General features: G+C 44.1%; 1 protein-coding gene across 3 annotated transcripts in view; it reads right to left on the bottom strand.

The window, feature by feature from the left end:
- The window catches only part of UMODL1 (uromodulin like 1), a 77159-nt gene that overhangs the window by 32423 nt on the left and 19353 nt on the right, over positions 1–25383 (bottom strand). Inside the window, exons 1-9 of one of the 3 annotated variants that reach the window (XM_041124901.1) lie at positions 21129–21375; positions 17357–17599; positions 8253–8414; positions 7740–7846; positions 5595–5787; positions 4527–4667; positions 3602–3721; positions 1623–1877; positions 74–186 (exon numbers count right to left, since the gene is read on the bottom strand). In XM_041124901.1, coding sequence (XP_040980835.1) covers positions 74–186; positions 1623–1877; positions 3602–3721; positions 4527–4667; positions 5595–5787; positions 7740–7846; positions 8253–8414; positions 17357–17599; positions 21129–21135 — 1341 coding nt within the window. In that variant the 5' untranslated portion in view covers positions 21136–21375. Of the gene's footprint in view, positions 1–73; positions 187–1622; positions 1878–3601; positions 3722–4526; positions 4668–5594; positions 5788–7739; positions 7847–8252; positions 8415–17356; positions 17600–18805; positions 18847–21128; positions 21376–25383 lie in introns of those variants that run through there. The other 2 variants (XM_041124902.1, XM_030020203.2) reach the window with 2 other exon arrangements.

The following is a 25383-nucleotide window of genomic DNA, read 5'->3' as shown; positions in this document are numbered from 1 at the left end:
AATCCTCTATTACATTAAATAAATCCTAATTTGAAAAAAAAAAAAAAATTACCCACAGATATTTTAGCATTACCTCTGTAAGCAACAGTCTTGAAAATTCTTCATATGCTGAGCTGCTGGCATTATGGAAATCATCAGTGAAGTTGTAGTTGAGAATCCTTACAGTAACACCAAATATCTTGGCCTCTGTAGGACACAATATTAAAATACACAGTGACAAAGTGGAAGAGGAAAGGATTCAGTCAAAAATGATGTACCCAGACCAAAATCTCAGATGATGGAGGGAGAAGGAGGAGAAGGTTGAGAGAGTTTGGTATTAAACCACGAAAATAAAGCCAATATTCTGCTACAAGCTTCCTATACATTGAGGAGATGCACTTACATCAGGACCATAAAGATATTTCAGTGCTTGATTACAACTGCATGAGAACTGGGTATACACATATCCTTGTGGACCTGACCCTACATAACTCCTGCATTTGAGTTACACCAGGGTTGAATCACCTGTGAGCTCATCTCTGGTCCACTAGTCACAATTATTATTTTTTTTCCTGATCTTGGTAGCATGGATAGTAAATATATTCTTAAACTGAAAATAATAACAAAAAACAGTGCATGCCACTTCTGTGTCTGGTAAGCCCTGACAGATAATGTACAGAGCATGTGAGCCAAAACCAAGAGCCAAAGAATCTATAACCACTTTAACCTGTATAAACAATCTGAGGCTGTTACTCTTTGGACTGACCTTTGGAAAACGTTTCTTTTTCTCAAGGGCTCCAACTTCATAATCTGAAGTTCAGCCGCCTCTTTCCATAACCACTAGACCTCCTACTTTCCTGCTACAAAGGGATTAATTTCCTTCTGACCCAAACTGGAGTCATCCTTCGTCTGATCAAAGGGAAGGCTCTTACGGATAAACATAAACAGCAGCATTCTCACTGTGGCCAGTATTAAATAGTTCACTGCCTGCTTTTTGAAGAAAATGGGGAGAGATTGATTTCTTTATTTGCATGAAGGCTTAGGAAATAATTTAAGGATAACGGAAAAGCAAAATTATGTTTGATCAACCCACTAGGGTCACAGGCAGCTAGCATCCCTAGCTAATTGAACAAAATTATGCAGGTATTCTGCAAGCTTTCTTACACAGTCCTTGCTATTCCCTTTAATCCTGGTCACTCACAAATATTCAGCTGAATCTGGCCTTCCCCTGGGCACTCTTGTTAGCTCAGTTAGCTCAGCTGAGCCCTTGACAAACCAGTTGACTGGATTTCTCAATGGCCACAGCCATCAACCAGGAAAAATGGGGCCTGATGGGAGATGGGTGGCAGCAGAATGCAGTGCCAGGCACAAAAAAACCCCAAACAAAACAGTATTCTAGCTTAGCCTGATATCTGTAATAGTCTGAGTCAGCTCCAGCACTGCTTTATCAGCTAAGGCCAGAGCTCTGCTGCCTGATAATCTGGGTTGCATAAATGCTGGGGTGGAGGAAAGAAAAAGTTCTGAAGGAGGTGGGAAATGGAGTTCAGGGAGGACCAAATGGATCACTGCTGAACTGTGAGTGAATGGAGAGAGAGCGGGGAGAGAGAAAGAGAATGTATATATATTTTAAAGTGGCGATTTACCTGTTTTGACATTTTGACGGGAGATGCTGGTTTTTCCACAGGTTTCATAGCTGATCTCTACTGAATACAGCACACCTGCCTCCAGGTGAGAGACATCCATTTTCATTTCCTCTGTCTTCAGGTTTTGTACAATCTCTTTGCCCTTGAACACTTGGACTTGGAAAGTATGGTTCAGAGTAGAAGCGACATGCCAGGACATTTCAAAACTGTTGCTGGTAACACTGAAGATTCGGTGATTTCTAACCGCAGAGGGATCTGTTGCAGTCCCAGGAAGAGTCATCACAGAAAAAGCAACATTACGTCTGTAAAGCATTGTGCTATTCTAAATCTATTATAGACAAGCACTTTGACAATCAATAGGGGAAGCTCCTCTTTACATTATGTCAGGACAGAATCTGCCCCTCTCACACTACCAGGTCCCCTCATCCATGAACCATTCCACTAGACTGATTAATTGGGTGCTTTTTTTATTTGCTTTTACTATACATATTTGTGTTGAATGACTAGTAACACTAATAATCAAACAGTGAGCTACAGGTTCAAGCAACAGGAGTAAGTTTGGAATAGTGGATCTGTGTACTCTACATACATTGACACCTGCTTTGCCACTTGTCACTTTAATCACCAAAATGCACCTCTTCATGCAAAGGCTGCCTTGATTTCTGCCTGGAAAAACCCCACAGACCCCAGCTTACAGAGGCTGGGGGCAGAGTGGTGGGCAGCATTTCACCTATTTATGCCACTTTAGTCCAGTGCAATCATTGTCATGTCAATGGGAAAAGACAGGACCCTTCAGAGATGATTTCTCTCCTCAAAGGAGGAGGAGGAGGAGGTGTCTAAACTGGGTAGGATGAATTGCCCTCCAGCAGAGCCTGTCTGTCTCCACTAACTAGAGAGCCCAGACTAGACAACTCTGCTGTAGATAGTTGGGGTCAGGTGAGATGAACATCATCCCCCACGCTAACCTAGAGACCATGGCATGCTGCTGCCACAACTTCAATTCTTTCATGCTAATGGTTAGCCTGAGAAAAAAGTTTGTCTTCTTAAATTGTTTCAATAGGACATAATTGTTTCCAGGACTCTGAGCCAGGTGGCTGCCAAACACCCCCAAAGCCAGACACCCCCCCCTGCACTAGAGGGACTGCAGTGTAATTCCTCTAGCTTCAGCTTGGATCAGAAGCTGTGGGTGAAGGTGAAGAATATCCAGTCTGTCTCTCTGAGCTAGGCAAAGAACTACTTAAAGCTATTTCCTCCCACAAGGAGAGCAGGATGTTGTTAAAAGGATTGTGGTAACTCTTGCCTGAAAGTCATCCATATAAAGACAAATGGGTTTGTTCCCATCATAGTCCCTCAGACAGCTCTAATGTATTGCAGGGAGAGTATTCACAAAGGCTACCTCCAGCGCAGGGTAGCTGTGGCCAACCTCCCTGACTCATGTCTCCCACCAACATCTTCATGGACTCAAAAGCATCCCCCAGTGGCTGTGGCCAGGAGGAGCTCCTGTGGTTGGTAGCAGATCCTCTCATACCTTGTTCCAGGACAAGCCTAGGACATGCAGTGAGCTGAGTCCAGGGCGAGTGAGTGGTGCTGCCCTCACACAGCCCTCACTGGCATGCTTCTTGTGCTTGGAGGATTATCCAGCACAAGCCGTGTGATGGGACCTGCACTTGAATGGCTCACGAGTGGCTCAAGAAGCCCAGTGTGGCCACCTCCACTTCCAGAAGGCCAGTTCCCTTCAGTAGCCATGGGGATAACAGTGGGGTTTCTCCAGTGGTCACTTCACAGCACCACAGCCCCCAGTCTGAATGTCCCATTGGGGAAGCCTCTCTCTTTCATTTCCATAGGTGGAGATTCACTCCAAAACTATTAACAGCTTCTGTGAACACCCTCCTGTCACTCAACCAGCCCCAGGAAAAAGGGATCAAAGAGGGGCTGAATTAAAAGTAAGACAATATTCATTCAAATCCAAGGTTACTTACAGCACCCAGCATCTGTAGATTGGTTAGTTATGGAAAAGAGACTTGAATTGCTTATAGACGGAGAGCTATTGCTAGTGTTAATGGGATCTAATGCTGAACTTGGAGTAGATGCTGCCATGCCTAGGGGAAAAATAGTATTACCAAAGAGTTAAAGTATTCCTAATAAAGTAAATCCAAAATAATACCATTTATGTTTTCTGCAGCTGAAAAGCAGCAGTAGAAGTAATATAAATAGGAATGAAAATAAACATATTATCCTATCACAAAAGCATAAAGTAATACGTTATCTCAATTTTTGAGATTAAAGGATTGCAAAATTGTTTTTTAACTAAAGCATAGAATCTACAAGCACTTATCTATCTCATTAACTTAAAGCCTATTAGCAGGCCCATTGATGTCTGTGGGCTGTAAGTGCATGTCTCTATCTTTTGCTGAGCTAGTACCACAAAGTATTATTTCACCCATTGCCAAACTCAGTCCAGCAGAGGACTCAGCAGCAGTGCAGCTGCTCAGGGTGGGATTATACAACCACTGAGTCCTGGCTGCAGTCACACAGTCAAAATGGGAAGACTTTGTGTACAAATAGTGTCATTAACTGTATCTTCCCAGGAGGCTGGGGAGGTGTACTGACAATGAATGACTTGCTCTGAGAAGCAGTCACGGTCTGAAGCTAGAGATTTTTGGCAGGTGAGTGAGGACAGCTGAGGGTCAGATAGGAGAAACAGCAAGGAACTGTGAAATAAATACACTGCATTTCAGTCAGAAATAGCAAAGAGCTGGCTTATGTGGCATCTTCTCCCAACAGGAGGAGAAGGGGCACTGTGTGTTCCAGAAATCTTTGCCTTGCAGGTGACTCCTGTGATAGACCACAAAGCCCTGCAGGAACATTCTTGGTATTTCCCAAGGTGAGACCTATGTCTCTTACCTTCCTTTCTTCGGCTCAGCTGGTGAGAGATGACATCTGCATGTTCATGCTGAGGGTCACAGCTGTAATAACCCTCCAGATTTACACAGGTATTTTTCTCAGGACAAGCGTTGAATTCAGCATAGGAACATTCATTGACATCTAAGAAGAGGAACACAACTTGCACAGATATTGATAGCAGCATCAAGCTTGATCTGCAGTGTGTGCAGACCAGGCTCTGGATATGATAAATTCAGTGTAAATCTGCAGTAACTCTGCTGAAGCAATTCTGGATGTATAGGGGTGCAATGAAATCAATGCTGCCCTTCCCCAAAACAGTTATAACCCTATCACTTTTTCCTCCAATTCTTTGGAATAAGAGGACAGTTAGTGGCAGCTCCTGCTTACAGTCACAGGATGCCATCCAAACCTGAGAGACGTCAGTGGCAGGAGAAAGGAGATCTACTCAGTGATTTCACTGAAAGTTGGACTGAGGACTGAGTTTTCAAAAGTAAACACAGAATAAGAAGTGATGACAACAGTGCTTATGGATGCATTTCAGGAGTGAAAATGTTCAGGTAACCACACAGTAGTAAGTAGATTAAAATAATTTAAACCAAATATATTTAAATATTTACCTAACATTTAGAAAGTAGGTGGTAATGCGCTATAGTAATTAACAGACTATAAATACGACTTGTTTCCTGCAAGCTACTGTAACACATGTCTATAAAAACAGAGTATATCTGCTTCCCAAGAAAACACTTTTTTTAAGAACCTGTTTAATACAACTAATGATTGTGCTACATATATGGACACCTTTGCTTTTTCATCTGAAGATGGGCTATGCTATTATGAGAAAATAAATTTAACTGAGGAATCAGGAGTATTCCCCTCCAAACTATTCACTCGTTATGATCTACAAACCTCTCCATCCTATAATGGAAAGGTTAGGGCTATATTTGCAAACTTTACAAGATCCACTATGTTATTTTTGAAAGCAAATTGACAGTCATATAGATGAAATCCCAAGTGAAGAGGGATGAAACCCCCTAAAAACGTTTCCCCTTGTGACAGGATTATAATAACCTTGCACTTCTGTGTCAATCACTTCATACGTGCGCTTCACAATGTCCTTCAAGGAAGAAGAAACCTCCGCTAGTGGAGCTGGGTGATGCAGTCCAATGAGAACCCAAGAGGCCACTGTCCCGCCATATACTTCTGCACGGTTACTCTGGATATGGTGCACAGAGGCATTCAAGGGCTGTAACGCACCAGTAATCTGGAAAACAGGGGAACAAACACTTCAGTATCTCATTCCTTTCTCAGCACAGCTGTATGCCAGAGAGGCATAACTTATGCAAGGATTATCATCATAACCTGAGTGTAGAAAGCACCAATTCAGAAACCATAGCAAAGTGGCAACATTTAAGTCTGTATTTATGCAAGGTGTGTTCTTCTTGTTATCACATTTCACAATGGAGTTACGATATAGTCATGCCAAGCTAAGGTAGGTGTGGAGCTGCATGTCAGATCTCAAATTCTTAAGCAGGAGGATGCAACCCAGGAAGATATGGGAAAAGTCTCTTTGGCTTGTAATGCTTAAACACCAAAATCTCAATAGACAGAATATACAAGAGACATGCTATTACAGGGCATCTGTAATAAAGCTGTCCAACACGTCTTACTTTAAGCAACTAAAAAGACTGCTGGCAAAGGGAATAGAAAGAAAAAGAAGAAAAGCAATAGACTGATGAAGAAGGCTGGGACTAAGAGCCACAGAGAGACCCCAGGACTGACCAAGTCATCACAACTGCGAGTCAGGAATGAGAGAAGGGACATGGTGGTAGGCTGAGCATTATGAGTCAGTGAAGCAGACAGGGCCTGGAAGACATTCCTCTGAGTAGCAGCTTATTGCAAAGCTTTGGTTTGTATTCCCTATTTCTTGAGTGTTTGACTTTGCCATAGCTTGCTTTAGACCAAGATATAAAAGTCTTGGTAGATCCTTGCCCTCTACTCCTTACTACACAGCAACAGGACCAGGGTTTCTCTCTTTTTTAGGATATGAGAAGGCGGAATTCAGGTAGGAGGAAGAACTACACTCATGCAACATCCCCATGCTACTGCTACCATTTCTGTTCTCGGGCCCGTCAGTGCCAGTTGACGATGGCAGAAGGGTTTCCTTTGCTACTTGCCCACTCCCAGCTGGAAACTGGAGAGGAGCAGAAATAAAAATGGAGGGAAATAGGGACCTGCCCTCTCGGGTACCTTTCAAAGGCCACATCCAAGCCTGGTTTTCTCCATGGTATGGTGATATGTACTAGGGAAATGCTTCGGGTTTATGACCTGGAGGGTCTTCATGCTAGTTCATCAATCCATTATCCTAACTACCACTGAGAGGACAAAGAGAGCCGCCCTGTCTGGGCACGGCTTTAGTTTGTAGCCTGATTCTTCCTACAGACCCTCCTTTCAGGAAACATGCCTCACACCTCTGCTCTGTGTTCTTCTTGGGACTTTTCCTGCGTGCCGTGTCGGGGACAGGGAGAGATGTGCCGCGCTGCTGCCGCGTGGCCCTGCATGCGTTGGTGCCCTGGCCGCTGCTAAATCCATGCACAAGGCAAAGCCTCGGTCCTACAGCAAAAGCAATGCTCTGCTGTCTCCCCCAGCCCTGCTTCTGGGGCAAGAATGACAACGAAACACCCTTGAGCCAGACACGGTCCCCCTGCCATAAGCCTGGGTTTTCACAGCGAAACTTCTGGCGCTGCTGAGTCCACCTGCCGTGTAGGTCCCAGCGCCATAGATCAGGCTTGTCTCTTGAAAGGTTTAACTCAAAGCTCCTTATCAGAAAACATCACACTTTTCAGGTCTTGAAATCCGGACCCAGCCAGTCATAGACCCAAACCTGAACTGAGCCAGAGCTGGAGCAAGCATCACTTAAGTAGGAAAAAACCCTATATTTCAGAATGTCTTTAAATTGCCCTTGGAAGAGAGCTGAAAAATTTACTAAAGAAGCTGATAAATCAATGTTACTTGAGCTGCTTGAAGATGCAGCTGACATTCAGTAATTAGGAATAAATTAGGGCCAAAAAAATCGATCTGGCAGAACAAACCAGGGAGTGACGGGCTGGCAAGGTTATGCCCAGCACAGAGGACTATGAAGCAAGTGGTGGTTCCTGAGTAACAGAAACATAGACACAACAAGCAACACAGGGGAGCGTTCGTGTTTGTACGTACCATGGAGTGCAAAAGGCGTGAATGATTCAGAAGGCGGGAATCCACTCTGATTAGTTCATTAAAATCCATTTTCACAAGCACTGTCACATTGTACCAGAACGTTCCTCCTGAAGCGTACAAAATAAAACAGCCAAGTCATCTGAAGTCTGATGCTATGGAAAGCGACAGAGCTATAGGAAGGCTCTGAGCAACCGAAGCAAGCTTTAACTTGGCAAATATGAAGGGCCCATGTACAGCCATCAGCTATGGCCTTGTTTGCCATATGCCGCTGGCAGCGGTGCCAGCGAAGAAGAAGCAGCCAAGGGAGGTCCGCTGGACCCACAGCACCCACGCACCGTTCAGTGCTCACGGGTGCGAGTACTGAAGCTGAATATCGTGGAATTGATCCAAAGCAGATTCCCGTATTTGTTTTATGAAGAGCTATGGTAACAGTTTTCCTGCCCCCTCCACCCTCAGAAGGAAAAATTAAGCATATTTCTATTAGAAGCAGCCTTGAATTTATCAGTAACATACCCTCTGGCATTGGATCCACACAGCCTGCTCCTTTGGACGAGTTGCAGCATTTTTTAAGCCCTGGACATTCAGTATCGAACGTGCAAGGATAATCAGATGTTTCCATATTCTCCATTGGACAAATACCAGGTCTTGAGGCAAATACACTGGATCTATTGATTCCTAAGTAACAAAAACATTTCTGAGAACAAAAATATATAAAATTGTTTCCATAAAATCGTGCTATTTAATTTATAGCAAACACCTCCTCCTCATTTTAGAAGCGTGTCTGTTCTGAGGTTTTCATGTGGAGAAAATAGCAGCCTAAAATACCATTATTTCATTTCAAGAGCGTAAATGTTCTCAGATTTTTCTCTTTTTCATGACATTTCTGTTACAGAAATTTTGAATTGATAATTTTCCATTAATAATATAGATGGATAGATAGATAGACAGATAGATAGATAGTTTCTAAATGAAAGCACTGCAAAACAGAAAATGTGCCTGATGTCAGCTAGGACTAATCCAAATAAAATATAATGATCAAAGGAAACAGGTAATGTCTAAGCTAGAAAATGGGAGTTTTCATTTAACCTTCTGTTGTGACAAAGTTAACCTTTAGTTATAGGAACTGAAGATGTTCCATGAGAGCGGAGACACAAGGCTGTTCTCAGGTACAGTTCAGTGGGTTACACAGAGGGACCGGGGAGCAGAACTGAGCCCACGGTCTGCAGCCTGGCAGCACCCGCTCTGTATCAGCTAGCCACCCCGGGAGGTCGCTAGCCCACACGCGACAGCCCTGCAGAGAGGGCAGCTAAGGCAGAAGGTTACTGCTTCCCAAGCCAAGGGCAGACAGCAGTCCTGGCTCAATGCCAGCACATAACTCGTCTCCGGAGGAAAAGGGAAAATATTTCTAAGCTCTACGAACATTGCTTTTACCCACGGTCTCAAACTTAGGTCCAAGTAACGCTCAGCTCTGGTCTTTCCAATCAACCTAAAAGATTTCTCTTTTCCATTCATTTTGGACCTACAGGTTTTTGGTCCTACAAATTCTTGATCTGGGCAATTAAAGTCAGCCAGCAGAAAAATGAAAATTATTCTTGCAACAGAAACAGGTTGTAGTGCAAGAAAACCACATTCAATATAATAAAATCCATAGCAAATGAAAGGCCCATAGCAAACTATAAATCTCTCATGAACCCTCATTTCTGTGGGGTTTCTCTTATCCCAAGGCTCTGAATAATAGTAAACCTGAGGTTTCTGAGAAGCAGAAGGGAATATTGAATCTAGGACTTCTGGCCTCAGCAAAGTAACCTTCTTAAACAGGTAAATGATCGTGATTAATCAAGATTTAAACTAAATCTATTTAACTTGCTGCTACGTGCACATTCTAGTTCTCCCTCTTTGCCAGTCCATGGGAGACTGGAGGCTATTGCAAGCAGAGAACCTCAGCTTTTTAGCACACTCCATAACAGAGGTCATTTCTAGTACTCCAAATCCCCAGCTCAATCTACAGTTCAGGGATTGAGCTCAAAATGGGGCATGGAAAATTCAGCATGTAAAATTGTCAGTCACTTCTGCAACTGGACATGCAGTCATATTTGCACAAAGAAACAGACTATTAAGACCAGTAGTTTTAAGACCATGGTCTGTGTCTCTTTGGGAGCCCACAGTATGCTTGTCAAGGGTCTCTGAAAGGTAATTAAGAAGAGTAATCATGATTTAATGATGGGATTCCACACCTTTACTGAAAAACATGCCAAAACCCACAAGCTAGAAAACAGGGAAAGCACTGAGTTGAGACCTCTCAGCAGTATGCAAGTTACTTGCACGTGTATTTTTAAAGATTTTCATGCAGAATATATGAGGCAGCACCTTCCCACAGTTTTATATTGTATTTGATACTCTGTGTGTGTACACTTTGTGTGTACACAGTCAATGAGCACATGCTTTAACAGGGCTGTGAGCGTCTTTCAAGTAGAGTTGGTGTTAGACCCACAAGAGCTCTAGGCAGCAAATTAGGAAACCCTACCTCTGCTCCCAACCCCAATGAACGGCTGGCTGTCCTACAGGGAGCAGGATTTGTCCTGCTACCTAATGCAGCCTAGTATGGGCCCCTTCATGCCTGAAAACCAAGAGCCCTTACACTCCTTAGTCTTCCCCAGGACCAACTCTGCCTTCAAAGTTCATTTTGAGTCATAGGCCTAGGTTTGCAGTGGGAGGATGAGGCAAAAAAAAAAATCAACCCTGTGCAATCTGACTCAAGTTACTTCTGGGTCCAGCAAGCCCCAGTAGTCCTATTCTGCTTCCCAGCATGGACCAAGAACCTCTGCTTCTGGCTCCGGGGCTGGCACTACAGGTCGCTCCCCCAAACGCGCCCTACTGCTAGAAAGCTTCTTCCTGATTTCTAGTCTAAAGCCACAATAAGGTGTGATACGGCCTCAGTTGCCCTTAGATGAGTCTCCCACACATTCCCCGTCTCATGCGATTGCTCCGTCCCAGCCTCCTGTGCAGGGAGGCTAAGCAGCCTCTCGCACCGGGAGCTTGCACAGACAAAAGCACCAAGGGATTTCCCTGTGTCAGTACGTCACCAGTGCTCCTTACTATTCAAACCAGGTGGATCTTGGTGAGCTGGACTCAGACATGTTCAGAGCCTCTAGCTCTGGTTCTGAGATTCAGGTGCAGTTCAAGCAGGTTTGAGGTTCAAAGCAGCTTTTTTCCACCTAGGTCTTATTTTGGCATGTTTAACTGCGGTGTAAAAGATTTAATGAGTCACATGCAATCTCAGAAAACACTACTGAATCCTGGCCGAGTGCCACACTAGCCATTTATCTAAAATCAAAAGGTCATCATTTTCAGATCAGCGGAAACAGAGATGGATTCACATCACATTTCTGCCCCATTGTACCAGACGCACTTTGAAAATTCTATTTATGCTCTCCACTTCAATCACTTTGGGGACAGTCACCTACCAAGCAACACTGCCAGCACTGGGGAGCAAGCCAGCTAACTGCTCTGTCAGTTGGATAAAGTATAGGCTTTTCTCCTCCATTATTTGCATAAACTTACAGAAGCAGAAATGCAGCACCCAGTGCTTAGCAACGAAAGCTCAGTTACCAGCCTGCCCACACGAGAACTGCCGGGTCTGCTGTGACTGTAGAATAGGGGGATCTCCCGGGAGATAAATGCTGAGGGACACCATTAGCTCAGCCATAACCCCATTCCTCTCCCTCCTTCCACCTGGAGGGGATGGGTTTCATCCAGAGGGTGCAGCAGAGCCAGGCACCAAACACCTGCATTCGTCTCAGGCATCAGAAGGTGGAGACAAATCTATGAGATTATAGAAGGAGCCCCTGGCAAAGCCTGTTACAAAGGCAGACTGGCAGTTTTCATCATATGACCCTGTTTTGGGGGTCTTTGGGCACTGCTAGACTTTACCTGCTCAGATGGATGTTTTCCACCCTGATTGCCTGTCTGGGGGTTAATCGGGATGGAGGGCAGTGTCAGGATGTGCTGGTTCAGCATCTGACAAATATTTAACACCCCTCCCTATGAAAAGCCACATCATTCACTAGAACATATTCAGGAGCCATGGGTTGAAATTCTGCAAGGACACAGCTTTTGGACAATGGGGGAGCATGGCCTTTGAAGCACAAAACCAGCCTGTGCATGCTGAGAAGAAACTTAATGAAATTGAGCCACTGCCACCTCCAGCGGGTTCATCCCGCCGGCAGCACTGCGATGTGGCCGTGCTCGCGCCAGCAATCACTGGAGAGCTGGCAGGGACCCGTGGTGCACCCGCAGCTCGGATGCGACTCCGGGTACCCCTGCTCCCCCTGGGGTTAACATGGTCGGGAAAGGCATGAGGTGAGTAACTGAATGGAGCAGATATAACTTGCAAGGAAAGACTACTAAAAAGGCTGGGACTTTTTGCTGTGGAGAGGAGAAGGCTGGGGGTACGAAATCGCAAAGGCAGGGGGTAAGGTGAAAGCGGAGCTGGTATTCACCAGAGCCCACAATAATAAAATGGGTAAAAGCACACACTTCTTTACCCAAATGGGAGTGAACTTCTGCAATTTGTTGGCATAGGGGGTGTGGAGGCAGACAGCTTCGGTGGGCTCAAAAAAGGACAAGACGGTTCCCAGATAGGAGGTCCATAAGCAGACACCACGGGCAATAGGCAGAGACATACCCTCTGACACCCGTCATCCCATTTCTGCAGCAGCTGAGGGCACGCAAGGGACCCAAACCACAGGGCAGCCAGAGACACCTGCTTCTGGGTGAGGTCCCGGAGGGCATTTTGGCACTTTCCCACCCCAGCGGGATGTTGCAGCGCTGCCCGCATACCCCTGGTGACACCGATGTCCCGTGGCTTTCTGGTGACAGCCCAGGCAGGGGGAACAGCTGTGCCGCACCTCCCCGCTGCTCCGGTTAGACTCAGCATGCAAACGTCTGCATGCACGCTCTGGAAGGTCCCAGCCCTGCTGAGGAGCTACCTGGGCACCTAAAATGAATATTTTTTTACTTTACAGTTGTTTTTCTGACAACCTTAGGAAGTTACGCAGACAAAGCATTCTCTGATTAAAGCATGGCCTTAACATTGCAAATCAAGTGTTCTCAAGTTAAGAAACTCCAGGATTAAAGTAATCTGGACCTTCTTATTTCAAGGTATTTTTGTATATGTGTGCTTAAAAAACAGCCTTCATCGCATGCTGATGCACTCTTCTGCTCCCTAGCTGGGTATCAAGCAGGGTTAGATGGCAGATAAGGAAGCTCTCTGGTTTCATCTTATGCAGTAAGGTGGAAGGTGGGCAGCAAACCACTCACCAGGAGAAGTCACCATACCATTGATTCAAGCAGCTGGAAACTAGCCTGGAGAATTGGACTCTCTACCTAAAAAAAAATCCTGCAAGATGCTGGTAAAGTTTCATACAACAAATTCGTAACAACCTTTCAGAACCGTGAGTTTTGCAGGTCCAGGAACCAGACCTGCCAGCCCTGGGACCTGCTTAGCAATCAGGGGACTGCTCACAGTCACCATCGAGGACATGAGGCTCTGCGTGCCAACCACACAAGTTGTTACAGGCAGGACTAAGCACTCTGAAAATCAAAATCAAAATAAATTTAAGAAAAAATTAAACCTGCACCCTAGGTGTCTGAGAGTGGGCATACAAAATGGTTTGATCTCAGTGTCTCTGCAGCTCAGTTGCCCAGCTGTCAGAGAGCCTCGCTCCCTTCCCGCAGGCTTCGTGAAGACAAATTGCTATCTCTTTATCACCTTAAGAGGTGATAAATAATTCTCTATTCAGAGAGAGGCTCAGCAGAGCTCTGCACCACGCACCGAATGCGGAGGCCAGGATGCCGCGCTGCTGGGGAGCTCCTTAGAGGGGCTCCGTCGTCCCTGAGCACCACAGGGAAACGTGGTCCTCGGGGCAAGGCAGCGCCGGATCAGATAATTAAAAGAGTTTATTAATCTGCATGCACAGGCACAAGGAGAGGAAACAAAGGTTGTTTTATTTAATTCTACCTCTAGAATTAATTCTAGCACTTCCTAACTTTTAGATACTAAGCTTTTCGATTTTTATTTAAAAAAAGTTAAAGTAGTTTGTGCGTGCGTAATACTATCCTAATGGACTGATGGGCAACTATTGAGAACTACCAGAGTAACTTGGCTAATGATCTAGACATTTTTTCCAACAGTAAAGAATTAAGAAAAGCGGGGCCTGCCATATCCCAGGCAAGGGTAAATGTTTTCTTCTAGGAAGAAAAGGTAGGGAGCGGCCAGGAGCAGGTTGCTGTGAAAGGTCATGGAGACCTTTCTGCTCCTAGTAGGATGGAGAGCATGCCAGCATGGATAACATCAAGAAGAAAATAACAGTAGTTCAACAGCATGCTGTGCAGTAATTTCAGCAGTTCCAGTTTCCCTTCTCATCATTTATTTAAGACTGTGTCTAGACAGTGCATTACCATTCACAGAATTTATGACTAATGCCCTGAAAATCAAAGATACCAGAATAATGTAAACACAGAACTCACCTAGAAGCCATACAAATCCTTTTATGGTTTAAAATATTCCCAAATTAACTTTGACAGGAAAAAGAGTCAAGGTGACCACAGTATTTCATGGACAAACCTGCCCAGCGTGCCCATCAACAACGTGGCAAGGGCAGAGCGGAAATTCTGCAGCTAAGCTTTACAAGAGATTTACAGATTTGTTAATGCTAGATGAAATCAGCCCATCAACAGCTCTCAAGCCTAAAATATCCCTAGAGATGTTTTTAAAAGGCATAGAATTATACTAGGAAAAATACCAGGATGCCTTTTTTTTTCCACCCAAGAAGATGTTCTTGATTTTCAGAGGTTCTGAAACACCTTGAAAATCAGGATTACTTGTGCAAATAGAGACAAACCATAGCTAGCTAGTGACTCTTCAACATTTAGCTAACTGTTTTGGGTTGGTGTGGTGGGGTTTTGGTAGTGGGGGAGGGGCAGAAGGGGTGGCTCCAGTGAGAGGCTGCTGGAAGCTTCCCCGGCTCCAAGTCGGACCGGGCCAAGCCAAGGCCGAGTCCATCAGTGACGGTGGTAGAACCTCTGGGAGAACAGATTTAAGAAGGGGAACCTGCAGCGGGGGAGGAGATTGGAATATGAGAGAAACCCCTCTGCAGACACCAAGGTCGGTGAAGAAGGAGGAGGAGGAGGTACACTGGAGGAGGTGATGCCTCCACAGCCCGTGGAGGTTAAGAGTGGAGCAGACGCCCACCTGCAGCCTGTGGAGGACTCCACACCAGAGCAGGTGGGTGCCCCCAAAGATGGCTGTGACTCCATGGGAAAGCCCACGCTGGAGCAGTCTGTGCCTGAAGGACTGCAGCCCATGGCAGGGAGCCACACTGGAGCAGTTCATGAAGAACCGCAGCCCGTGGGAAGGACCCACGTTGGAGAAGTTCGTGGAGGATTGTCTGCCGTGGGAGGGACCCCACGCTGGAGCAGGGGAAGAGTGTGAGGAGTCCTGCCCTGAGGAGGAAGGAACGGCAGAGACAACGTGGGATGAACTGACCCCAACCCCTATTCCCCATCCCCCTGTGCTGCTGGAGGGGAGGAGGTAGAGAATTCGGGAGTGAAGTTAAGCCTGGGAAGGAGGGAGGGGTGGGGGAAGGTGTTTTAAGATTTGGTGTTTTGATTTGATTGGTAGTAAAATTAATTTTGTTTTTTCCCCAAGTAGAGCCTGTCTTTTGCCCGTGACCATAAGTGGTGAGCTACCCCTCCCTGTCCTTGTCTTGACCCATGAGCATTCCTCTGTATTTTCTCCTCCTCATGTCACTGGGGACAGGGGGTGGGAGGAGAGAGAGAGCGGCTTCATGGTGCTTTCTTGCCGGCTGGGTTTAAACCACAACACTAACAGCTTCTTCCTTGTACTACAGAATTAAAAAGCAATTTTCGCCACTTGCCTCTCAGTCTTGTCATTTGATACATAGGTGCACACATGTATGCACATGCATGTATATCAGAAAGACCTTACTGAAGTAACTTTTAAACAATAATTAGACCTACTGGAGATTTTCCCCAGCATGGAACTGATGCTTGGAAAATACACATGATCAACAGTGGGTCCTTTGCCAGTCTGACAAGATTACCTGGACACACCATAACCTACAGGTCAAATTTTTCCCTGGCTGACACTCCACAACAGCCACAGAGCCAAACAATAGCAGAATACAATAAATATAAGAATGATGTGTATCTAATTATGCTTTCATTTCTCTTCTCTAGCAAATCATTTTAAGAACAAGTAAAACACAACGACCACTTCTGTGTTCCCATCTTTCTGTTAAAAGCATTTTCCTGCTAGACACAATATTCTACTAGTAACTGTTGAGAAAACACATGGCAAAAATTGTTTGGAGGTTCATTTTCCAATGTTATGAAGCAACTTACAAGTAGGATGAACACATTGTTCTTGACAGATCCCATGACAAGACATATGGCTCATACCCTGTCATGTCACGTTATATGATCTGATGCAGGAGCCAGTTCGGGGACATTCCCATAGATCTGAGTCACCCAAGTCTTATGACCCAAAGCAAGGGCCAGGGCTGCAACAGGACCTTTCCTTTTCAATCTTCTGTGACAGTGTTGTGACTACGTAAATTCCCAGGACCATAACTTGAAATGGGGAAATGGAGAAAATACAACATCATACTGAAAATAGGAGACAAAATTATGTTCTGCAGAAGTTTTCTGGATGCTGGAACAGTTCAATGCTGGCCTAGCTAATCCAAGATGCCTAAAAGCATGTGGCTTTATGCATTAAAAAAAAAAGTTCCTTTTCCCCAAGAAATCCTTTCCATTTACATCTCAAGTTCTGCTAAAATTGGGAATGTAGTATTGACAACTGGTAGCCCTGATGTGGGAAGGGGAAAAAGCTTCCCTCTTGAGTCAAAGATGATTAAGTCTTCCTGAGTAGAGTCTTATTAAAACTCAGAAGTTAGATCAGGTCCATCAAAAGGTTCACCAGTTTTTCCAGACCTCCAACATAGCCCTAGGTAACCAAGGAAGCCCTGAGAAAATGGGCCCTAATGTAGTTTTGATCGGAAAGCAGTTGGTACCAACTTGCCCGGAGGCCACAGGTTGTTTTAAATTAACACCAAAATTGGGTTTGCATCCTGGGAACTGACTCTGCTCCAAATCAAAGGAGATGTTATCCTAAGTGCATCCTGAATTACTTTTGAGAAGAAAGCTCCTACTGTAAATGCAAGCACGCTCAGAGCAGACACAGCACCAAGCAAGGCTATGTGAGTTATTGCCCTTGGCCATGGATATTGGACTGAACCAGGACAAGTGACGAGCCCTTGTAGGGGTAGCAAGCAGGTGCCTTCTTCACACTCACCTGGAACTTTAGTGATTTTGTGACTAGGGGTGGCCAAGAGCAAGAATCAGGAGCATTAGTCTTTCAGGGCTACTCCTTACCATGTTGGACCAAGGTTACTGTAGATTTTTCCAGACTCACTGATTTCAGCGAACAGGAACCTATTGCCCAGAACTGAATTAAGCCTTTATACATCTCAGTTTAAGTGAACCCTCTTCCACCAGAAGCATTTATTTTAACTATTAATCTGACTAAAACTTACCTAAAGAGCAGTAGAGTCCAACTTGTTCATATCCTTCACAGCAATCTGTAAGAGTGATGGTTTCAGGGACTTCAACAGTATGATACTGTGTTTTATAGTACGTCCGGGGACACACCATCCACGGTATCCATCCTCCACAGGAAGTGCTTTTCTCATAGGACTTTTGGTAGGCAATCGTTTTAAACACATTTTTGGTCAGGCTATAGTTGCACAGATGGTACCCTAGCAAAGAGAGGCCTTTTTCTAGGGAGGAAAAAAAAAACACCACAGGAAAGAAAGGGATCAGCACTAACTTGTCACCACAGAGCATAAGTTCCCTGCAGTAGCTAGTTAAAAATACTGTTATGAGAAAGCAGTGACAGAAAGAACACAGATGAATGATTTCCAGGAAGGCTGATGTTAGGAAGAATGTCACTTCAGAAAATGGACAGAAGAAAGAATTAGTAGTGACTGCTTGTCATAGGCATCACTTCAGCCATAAAAGGATGCAGACTGGCAGAAAATTCTAAAAGCTCTCAGTGCCTTCAGGTGCAAAGAAGAAAAAGGGCAATTTAACTCAAGTAAGCATAAAGGAAATTAATATACATTAATAGAAATTAAAAGTAGAAGAGAATAGGCACTTCCAGAGCAGACTCATCCAAGTACTTTAGATGTCCACTCCAGGCTCATGCTGCCAAAGTGTTCATCTTTCTCCGTTGACTACAAAGGGAACAAAGGGCGACGAATTCATGGGCAGATGAGTCACAGTAGATGTCTGGAATATGACATCCTTCAGACATTACCCTAGGCTAAAACTGGGTACTCATACGTCACTGGGAAGGACTTTCAGGTATCTGACACAAAACATATTCCTGAAGCTCCTATGTTGCCTATCCGCATTTGTAGCAGACCATATTAGACCAGGCCCTTTGAGAGCTGCAGTGGTTCATTGACTTCAGTATAAACGAAGCCAGTGATAAGTTCATTAACTACATAATTTCACACAGGTCTGGGAATGGGACTCAGTTGCTGGAGCTCCGAAACCAGTCATGATGAGGAGCAAGCTTGTTACATGCTTTACTTAAAACTGAAATACTTGAGAAGGAGCAGAAAAAGAAACCCAAACAACAACAGCAGCAACAAAACCAGATGGAGTTTAAGAATTAGCAGTAAGCAACCTACAACCATGTCACAGACATCAGGCTGTCTCCTAATGAGATGTTTTAGAAGCCAGAGGGGCTGAGTCACCCTGTGTCCCATTTGGGAAATAGATGGGATAGAATTAAAACACCTATATCATCCTTTAGACAAAGCAAAAAAAACTTCAATAAGGATAAACATGAATTAGCTGCAGAGATTCAAGTATGGCAGGATTGTTATTTCCGAGAGCTCTGAGGGAACCAGGGCCAGTCAACAGACAGACTGAAGCTAACATAGTATACACAACAGGCATACAATTAAAATACTTACAGCTTATCTTATTTGTACAACTTACCTCCTGCCTGAAAAAATGAAACATGTAAAAACAATTCAAGAAAAAAAGAATTGTCAGGTTCTTAGGAATCATGTGCTTTTATCATGTTTAGCTTTCCAGCTAAACAAAAGAGATATATGCAATTTGAACAGGACTGGTAAAAGAGCTTTGAACAGGATGATCCATTTGTAGTGCAAGGACAGTCCAGAAGAAAGCATGGGATAGATACCATAGGCCACAGTACATCCCTCAAGCTGGCTCAACCAAGTCACCCAGAAGGTCTTCCTCCAGCCCTGATCCTAGCCACTGCTCAAATAATAACAGCCTGAAAGACATCCCCTGCCTTAGATGTTCAAAAGGCCGTGAAGAAAAATGGATTTGCTTGGTGCAATTCCCAAACAGAGGCACAGACACCTCCCTGCGGAGAAGGGCACTTTGGAAGAGCAGAAGGATGGAGAGAGGGCTGGGACTGACCATAGACCACCCCCAGCATAAATACCTTGCGTCTGACCAGACCCAGGAGAGCATCGGGCCCCTGGGAGTCCAGCCCTGCTCTGCCTTACCCATCTGTGCCTTCCTCCGGCACAAAAGGCAGAGTTCGATGGCAGGGCATGCTACAGAGAGGACGCGTGAGAGCAAGAGACCTGTCAGCGGGCTCCAGGGAGCCCTGTGCTGCTGCTTAGAGCAGGTGAGCAGGAAAATAATGAGAAATATCTGGCATATCTGGAAATCCTACTCCCTGCTTCTTCTTCCTCCCCAGCCTCAAGCAGGGCACCAGTGTGTCCAGTCCGTGAAGCTAGCTCCAGAGACAGCAGCTGAAAGGTCTTCACTTCCCTAAAAAGCACCAGGAATGTAGTCCTTAAGAAGAGAGTGAAAGGAGATGGTCATGAGGGACAGGAGGGAAGACACGCAGCCTGTCTCAAGCTGAGAGGCTGAAACCCACACCCTGCCTGACCCAGGAGAGGACCCCAGTGGCCAGGATAGAGGTCTGACCAGGACCACGAAAGCCCATACCTAGCTGTGGCACGTAGGTGGCTGTGCAGGAGGGAACTGAAGCTGAAGCGAGCCAGAGAAAGTAAGGTGGTCTCCCTCCTCTGGTTAACTTTAGGACATCCCTCTGTGGGTTCTCGAGCAGAAAACAGAGATCAAGGGCTGCTTTTTATCCAACACATGTGATCGGCTATCACTTCACATCAGGCACAAGTGCCTTACAAGAAACAGGTAGCTCTCATTGCATTTTGTAAAGCATTCCCTTGCCACTTGTTAAGAGTGCTCCAAGAATACCTACCCCAGCATATGCTTCTAGGCATGTAGGCATGGGAAAAAAGAGAAAAAAATCTTGTTTCAGCTTTTTTTTTTTTTCATTAGTTTGGGACCTGAATGGCTAAATACCCAAAGTGGAATGGAAAAACACCTAAATCATTTTGGATCTAGCCTTTATCTGGAGAAAGTGCACAAACATCTGTTGGTGATCAGGGAAGGTGGGAGAGGCAGGACAAATTTTGTTATATGAAAACGAGAAAAAGAAACCATTGTATTAAGGAATCATACTGTTATAGTATAAAATTTTGTTGAAGGAGGGTAGGGCACGTAAGGAAGAAGAGTTGAGCCTGGTTCCTCATCACTATGATCCCTCTGTTTCTCCAGAGCTCACGTATTAGCATGGCTAGAGCAAAGCAAGGACTGGAAGAGAACAACCAAGTAAGGAGAGCACTGAAGATTCGTGTTGTCCATGCAGAGCTGAGGCTGCAGCGAGGACGTAGCACTGGAAAGCTAAAAATTCCAGAGTCAGCTGAGCTGGCTTAGGCTCTACAGCAATGTGCAACATAAATACAGGTATGAAACTGAGAATAAAATGGTGTAGAATTAGACACAGTTTATTATTAGAAGCTACAGCTGTCAGCGCAGATATGAAATCATATTTCATACTTAAACATTGATACTAGGTATAGAATGAGGCTGCCAAAGCCAAAGAGAAGGTCTGAGATACGGCTATGGTGGTACAAAAAGATACCCTTGCTGGAAGAGGTTAGACCAAAGGTGAGAGGGAAGGTGCAGCACCACCAACCTCGCCATCATCCATCACTTCCATACAGTTTAAAACAAGCTTTGACAGTCACAGTGTTCAATTATTTGCTGACAGCAGTTTCCTGCTGAGCAACGTGGCTTAGATCAATTTGGGCTCTTTAGCAAATTGGCTTTCTGTTCTCATTACCCCCATCTACGGGATTATGGCACTATCAAATGGAATTAAAATGCACTGGCTGTTCTTTCCAGCAATATAAAGCTGAAGTTAATTGCAAAGCAGAAGGCAGTCACCTGACATGAGTAGGGCTATGTTACACCTATCATCTCTGGACTTCAGGTTTTTATCTTGGCAACCACCAGCTTTCAGGACTGTCAGGGAAAGTATAAACTTTATTATGTTAAGCAAGAGCAGAAACAATTAAAGCAAATACTTTATCAATAGAAACAAATACTGAGAGGAAAGTCTGAAAGGAAAGTCTGTGTAGGAGCAGGCTGCTTATAACTCAAGGTCAAACCCAGATCAGAACTGAGAGCATGATCAAAAAATCAGCAATAAAAAATGCTTGATAGCATTTATGCCACAGACTTAGCTGCAATTCTGGAAACTTCACTGCTCAAGTGCCAGAAAAGCCATTGTGAGCTGGGATCTGCAAAATCTTTTCTCGCTGGAGAACAGCAAGAGCCAAAGACAAGCTCCTTTCTTGTCTTGACGTAACCTTAAAAGTAATCTGTTGGAACAGGTTCACAGAGGGCAGATTCAAACTCAGCTTTAAAAGGCGAAGGCTCTGAAACATGAAAAAAAATGGATTAAGAGCTCAATTTTTCTGGGTATTCCAAATTCTTTTTAAAGTCAACACCATTGACTTTAAATGGCACTAGAATGGGCGTTCTGCTGACCCCCAATCTGTAGAAACCTCTTTTTCAGCTGTGACTTTGACAGAATAATAGAAAAGTCTTCAAGGCTTTAAGAAATATAGTTTGTATTTTAACTGAGACTTGCAAAACCACTGAAGTAAAAAAATGCAACAAAAAGCAGCCAAAAATCACAATCTTTTCTCATCTAAATAAATCAAACCAGGAATTAAGAGCAAATTAGGATTTAATTTAGCAGTTACATCCTAGCAATTGGGTTAGGTTTTTTCCAAATTACAGCCCGTACCATAGACGAAAGTTAAACATGTCTTCTACAGCTTAATTTTATGCTTCTCTAGGAATTTGCCAGGTACATTACTACATTCCTCCAAAAGCTTATTTTAAAGACAATTTTCATAAAAATTTGCACATTACTGAACACAAAGCAGAAATCCTATTCATTCATTTCTGGCACAAAGGAAATGACAAGGCTTTTGCCTGGGGATGAAGAGTTGGGGACAAAGGTTGTATTTTGGTTTGGTTAGATTTTCATTGTTTAATTATCAACAGAGGATTCTTAAAGGGTCCCTGAGACATTGCCAGTTCTCTGGAGAGTGGCCGCCTTGGCTGCTTTATTTCAAATAAAGAGATATCCCACATCCAAACTAAGCTGTCCTACATAACAACCATGGTCCTCTGACCAAGTTTGCATCACTCACCTGTAATTTCATTTCCCCTTCCCTGCTGCGTGGCTGCCCAGAGGATGATAACAAAAAAAAGAGTGATTCTGGCCATTGTATCGCCCGTCCTGGATAAGCCCTTCTTACCGCTTCGTTTCCAAGGTGGTAGAGCTTGATCGTCCTTACATGTAAGCTTTTGGATTAGGGGAAAAGGTGCTCTGTTTTTTTTTTACCTTTTGCAGGTGGGTGATAACTACTGGCAACAGAAACAAAGAAGCTCCAGTGGGAATTTTGCCAGTTCTCTCTCCTTCGCACTCTCCCTGGGGAACCTGCGTCTTCTGCCTGCTCAGCTTGGCTTCCCACCAGCCTGACTTTGAGAAAAAGGCATTTCAAAATTGCTGGTTTAGTCCATGTTTATCCTTCTGAGCACTTATTCCCTCTCGCACCTTGAATACCTGACAGCTAGGAGCCAGATTTACATACCTTGAATGTCAGGTATATGTATCCTGAATTTTGTTTCTGTCCACACATCAAGTGATACCATTTTGTAGGTCTTTAATTCTGTACCTTGAAAAAAAACTAAGAGTATAAGCAAATGTCTATGTCAATGTTTTTTCCTGAATTTAAGCTGTTTCACTAGCTGCTTTCATTGTGCTCCTCATTTCATTGCAATTTCAGCATCACATAAACCAGAGCAATGCTAGGCAAAGAAGACCCTTACTAGGCAGGGCATGAATCAGGAGATTTGAGAAACCAAAATCTCTTTTCATTGTGCAAATCATGAAGGCATGTTCCCAAGATAGATGTGCCTGCAGCTTTACAACGCAGGACAATAACTTCAGTGCAATATCACTTGGCTCATGCAAAGAAAAGGAGCAAACACAGTATGATATTTTACAAGGAGCTGACACTAAAGTATGGAAAATCACAGGTACAGTTCTTGGAGCTGAGGCAATATGTTCAGACCAGCACTTAAATACATGTTACATTACTGTAGACAATTTCATGTGGACAAAAGAGCCAGATGTAAGGGAGCTGGAAGCACAAACTCTCATTTGTGTATGTTCAGAAAATCAGTAATACTGCTTCTGTAAAACACTGCCAGGCAATCACCATGTTGGCACTCACAAGGTAGGAGAGCTGGGGCCCTGGAGAATATGCGGGGCCAACAGGGGAGTCGCAGGGTGGTTCAGATCCTCTGGCAGAGGGCAGAGCTAGAGCTCCGTGTAGTGTCGAGGCACTTGTGAGCTGTTTTTCTGGCTTGGAAAATAAAATATCAATCTCATCAGGGAAAAAAAAAAAAAGAAGAAGAAAAAAGGAAAATTAAGGCTTGCCCAGACTTCAATTGAAAAATGTTTTTGTAGAAAATGGGAAAATGGGTAGCGGAGAACATTTCAACAAAAAAAACAAAAACAAAAATATATTTTGGTTTGGAAACCTTTCTGCTGTGTCTATGCAGAATGTGTGCCTTAGCACCCCTTCTCCTGCACACACCAGGATATCTAGTCAGGCTGTATCCCCCAGGTGCACCATCTCCTGTCAGCAAAGGGAGGCAACAGGGAGACCCTGGCTGTAGGCTGTACAAAGGACGCCATCTGACTTAAACCCCCCAGTAATAAATAAATAAATAGAAAAGAGGACTTGTGTCAGTGAAATTCAATTTGCAAATAGAAATATTTCTCTTCATGATCTTTTTTTTTCCAACCATCTAAATTTCCTGGAAAAAATGTCTTGATTGAAATTTTTCAGCTAGCACTCACAAAAAAAGATCTTTAGCCCTTAGAAATTACTTGGCACCTTCTGTAAGAAGCATATGTCCTGGCCAAATTCAAATGTAGGTAATGCCAGACTGGCATCTGGATTGGATTGCATCTGGGGTCTCCCACTTACAATCCTAAATTGCTGGATAGGGTTGCAGTATGTCTTAAATGGTTGCTGTATGTCTTAAACAGTTGCTGCTTTCCAGAGTTAGCTATAAAACAAAAGTCATCATCTTCACCACTGAGGACTTCTGTGACTGAAGTATGATCCTCCAAATTGCAGTAAAGGACTAACATCCCCATTCCAAAAGACTTAAGTATACACACTCATCTTTAGGATCTTTAGGACTATGAAAAAACATGGATAAAACTTTGCACATTTACAGCTCAGTCTTATGGCTCGCAGCTGCACTGGGCTTACGTTCAGGGTGAGGCAACTAACAGTGAGTTGCAATTTTATTGCAGTAGTGAATGAAATGGTTCCTAAATACAGAATATGTAGAACCCCCTTTTCAAACAAAAGTAAAGTCAATGGGTGTTTAATCTAAACAAGAAATGGATACAGAAGTCATGTGTATTTAAGGATTTACCTTGTAATTTAAAAATTCTTTGAGGTTCTGATTCATATCTGCATTATTTCTTCAGTTACAATCTTTTGGACACACAGCAACCTACTTGTTAGCAATGCAGATACTGGAAGAGACCACTCAGGCAATTAAGTATGCATTCCATGTCCTGTACAACCATTTTCACATCTTCCAGACATTCTATTGCACTGAGTTAACTGCAGTAAGTTGAAGATGATGCCCTGCATCCCAGGCAGTAGCATGCGCTCTTCATATTACTGCAGTTGCTGTAATGAGTTGCACTTACTCAGCACAAGTCAATACAGTCTCCTGCAGGGAAACTAGATAGACTTATTGATCATTTTGGAAAAATGACCACCTGTACATGCATGGCTGATTACATATAATTATATTTTTAGTAACCATTGATGTATTTTATAGATAAATTTTTGGTCTTTTTTCCCTTATTCCTTTCAACTAGGTGTTATCTGAGGACCCCAGTAGAAAATTTGCTCACTCTTGCTTCGGTGGTGAGGAAGGTCAATGGAGAGAGGAACGGAGAAGATGTTAGTGGAATAAAAGCCCTGGCTGTGTGGTGCTGGTAGTGAGCTGGACTCTGCTCTGGAAGGAACTCATCACAGTCTTCCTGGACCAGTCACCTGGAGCCGATCAGTTCTCCCAGCTCTGT

Source organism: Aquila chrysaetos, chromosome 7 (genome assembly GCF_900496995.4).
Source record: "Aquila chrysaetos chrysaetos chromosome 7, bAquChr1.4, whole genome shotgun sequence".
NCBI classification, from domain to species: Eukaryota; Metazoa; Chordata; class Aves; order Accipitriformes; family Accipitridae; genus Aquila; species Aquila chrysaetos.
The sequence above is the reverse complement of the archived record's forward strand: the minus strand, read 5'-3'. Positions and strand labels throughout refer to the sequence as shown.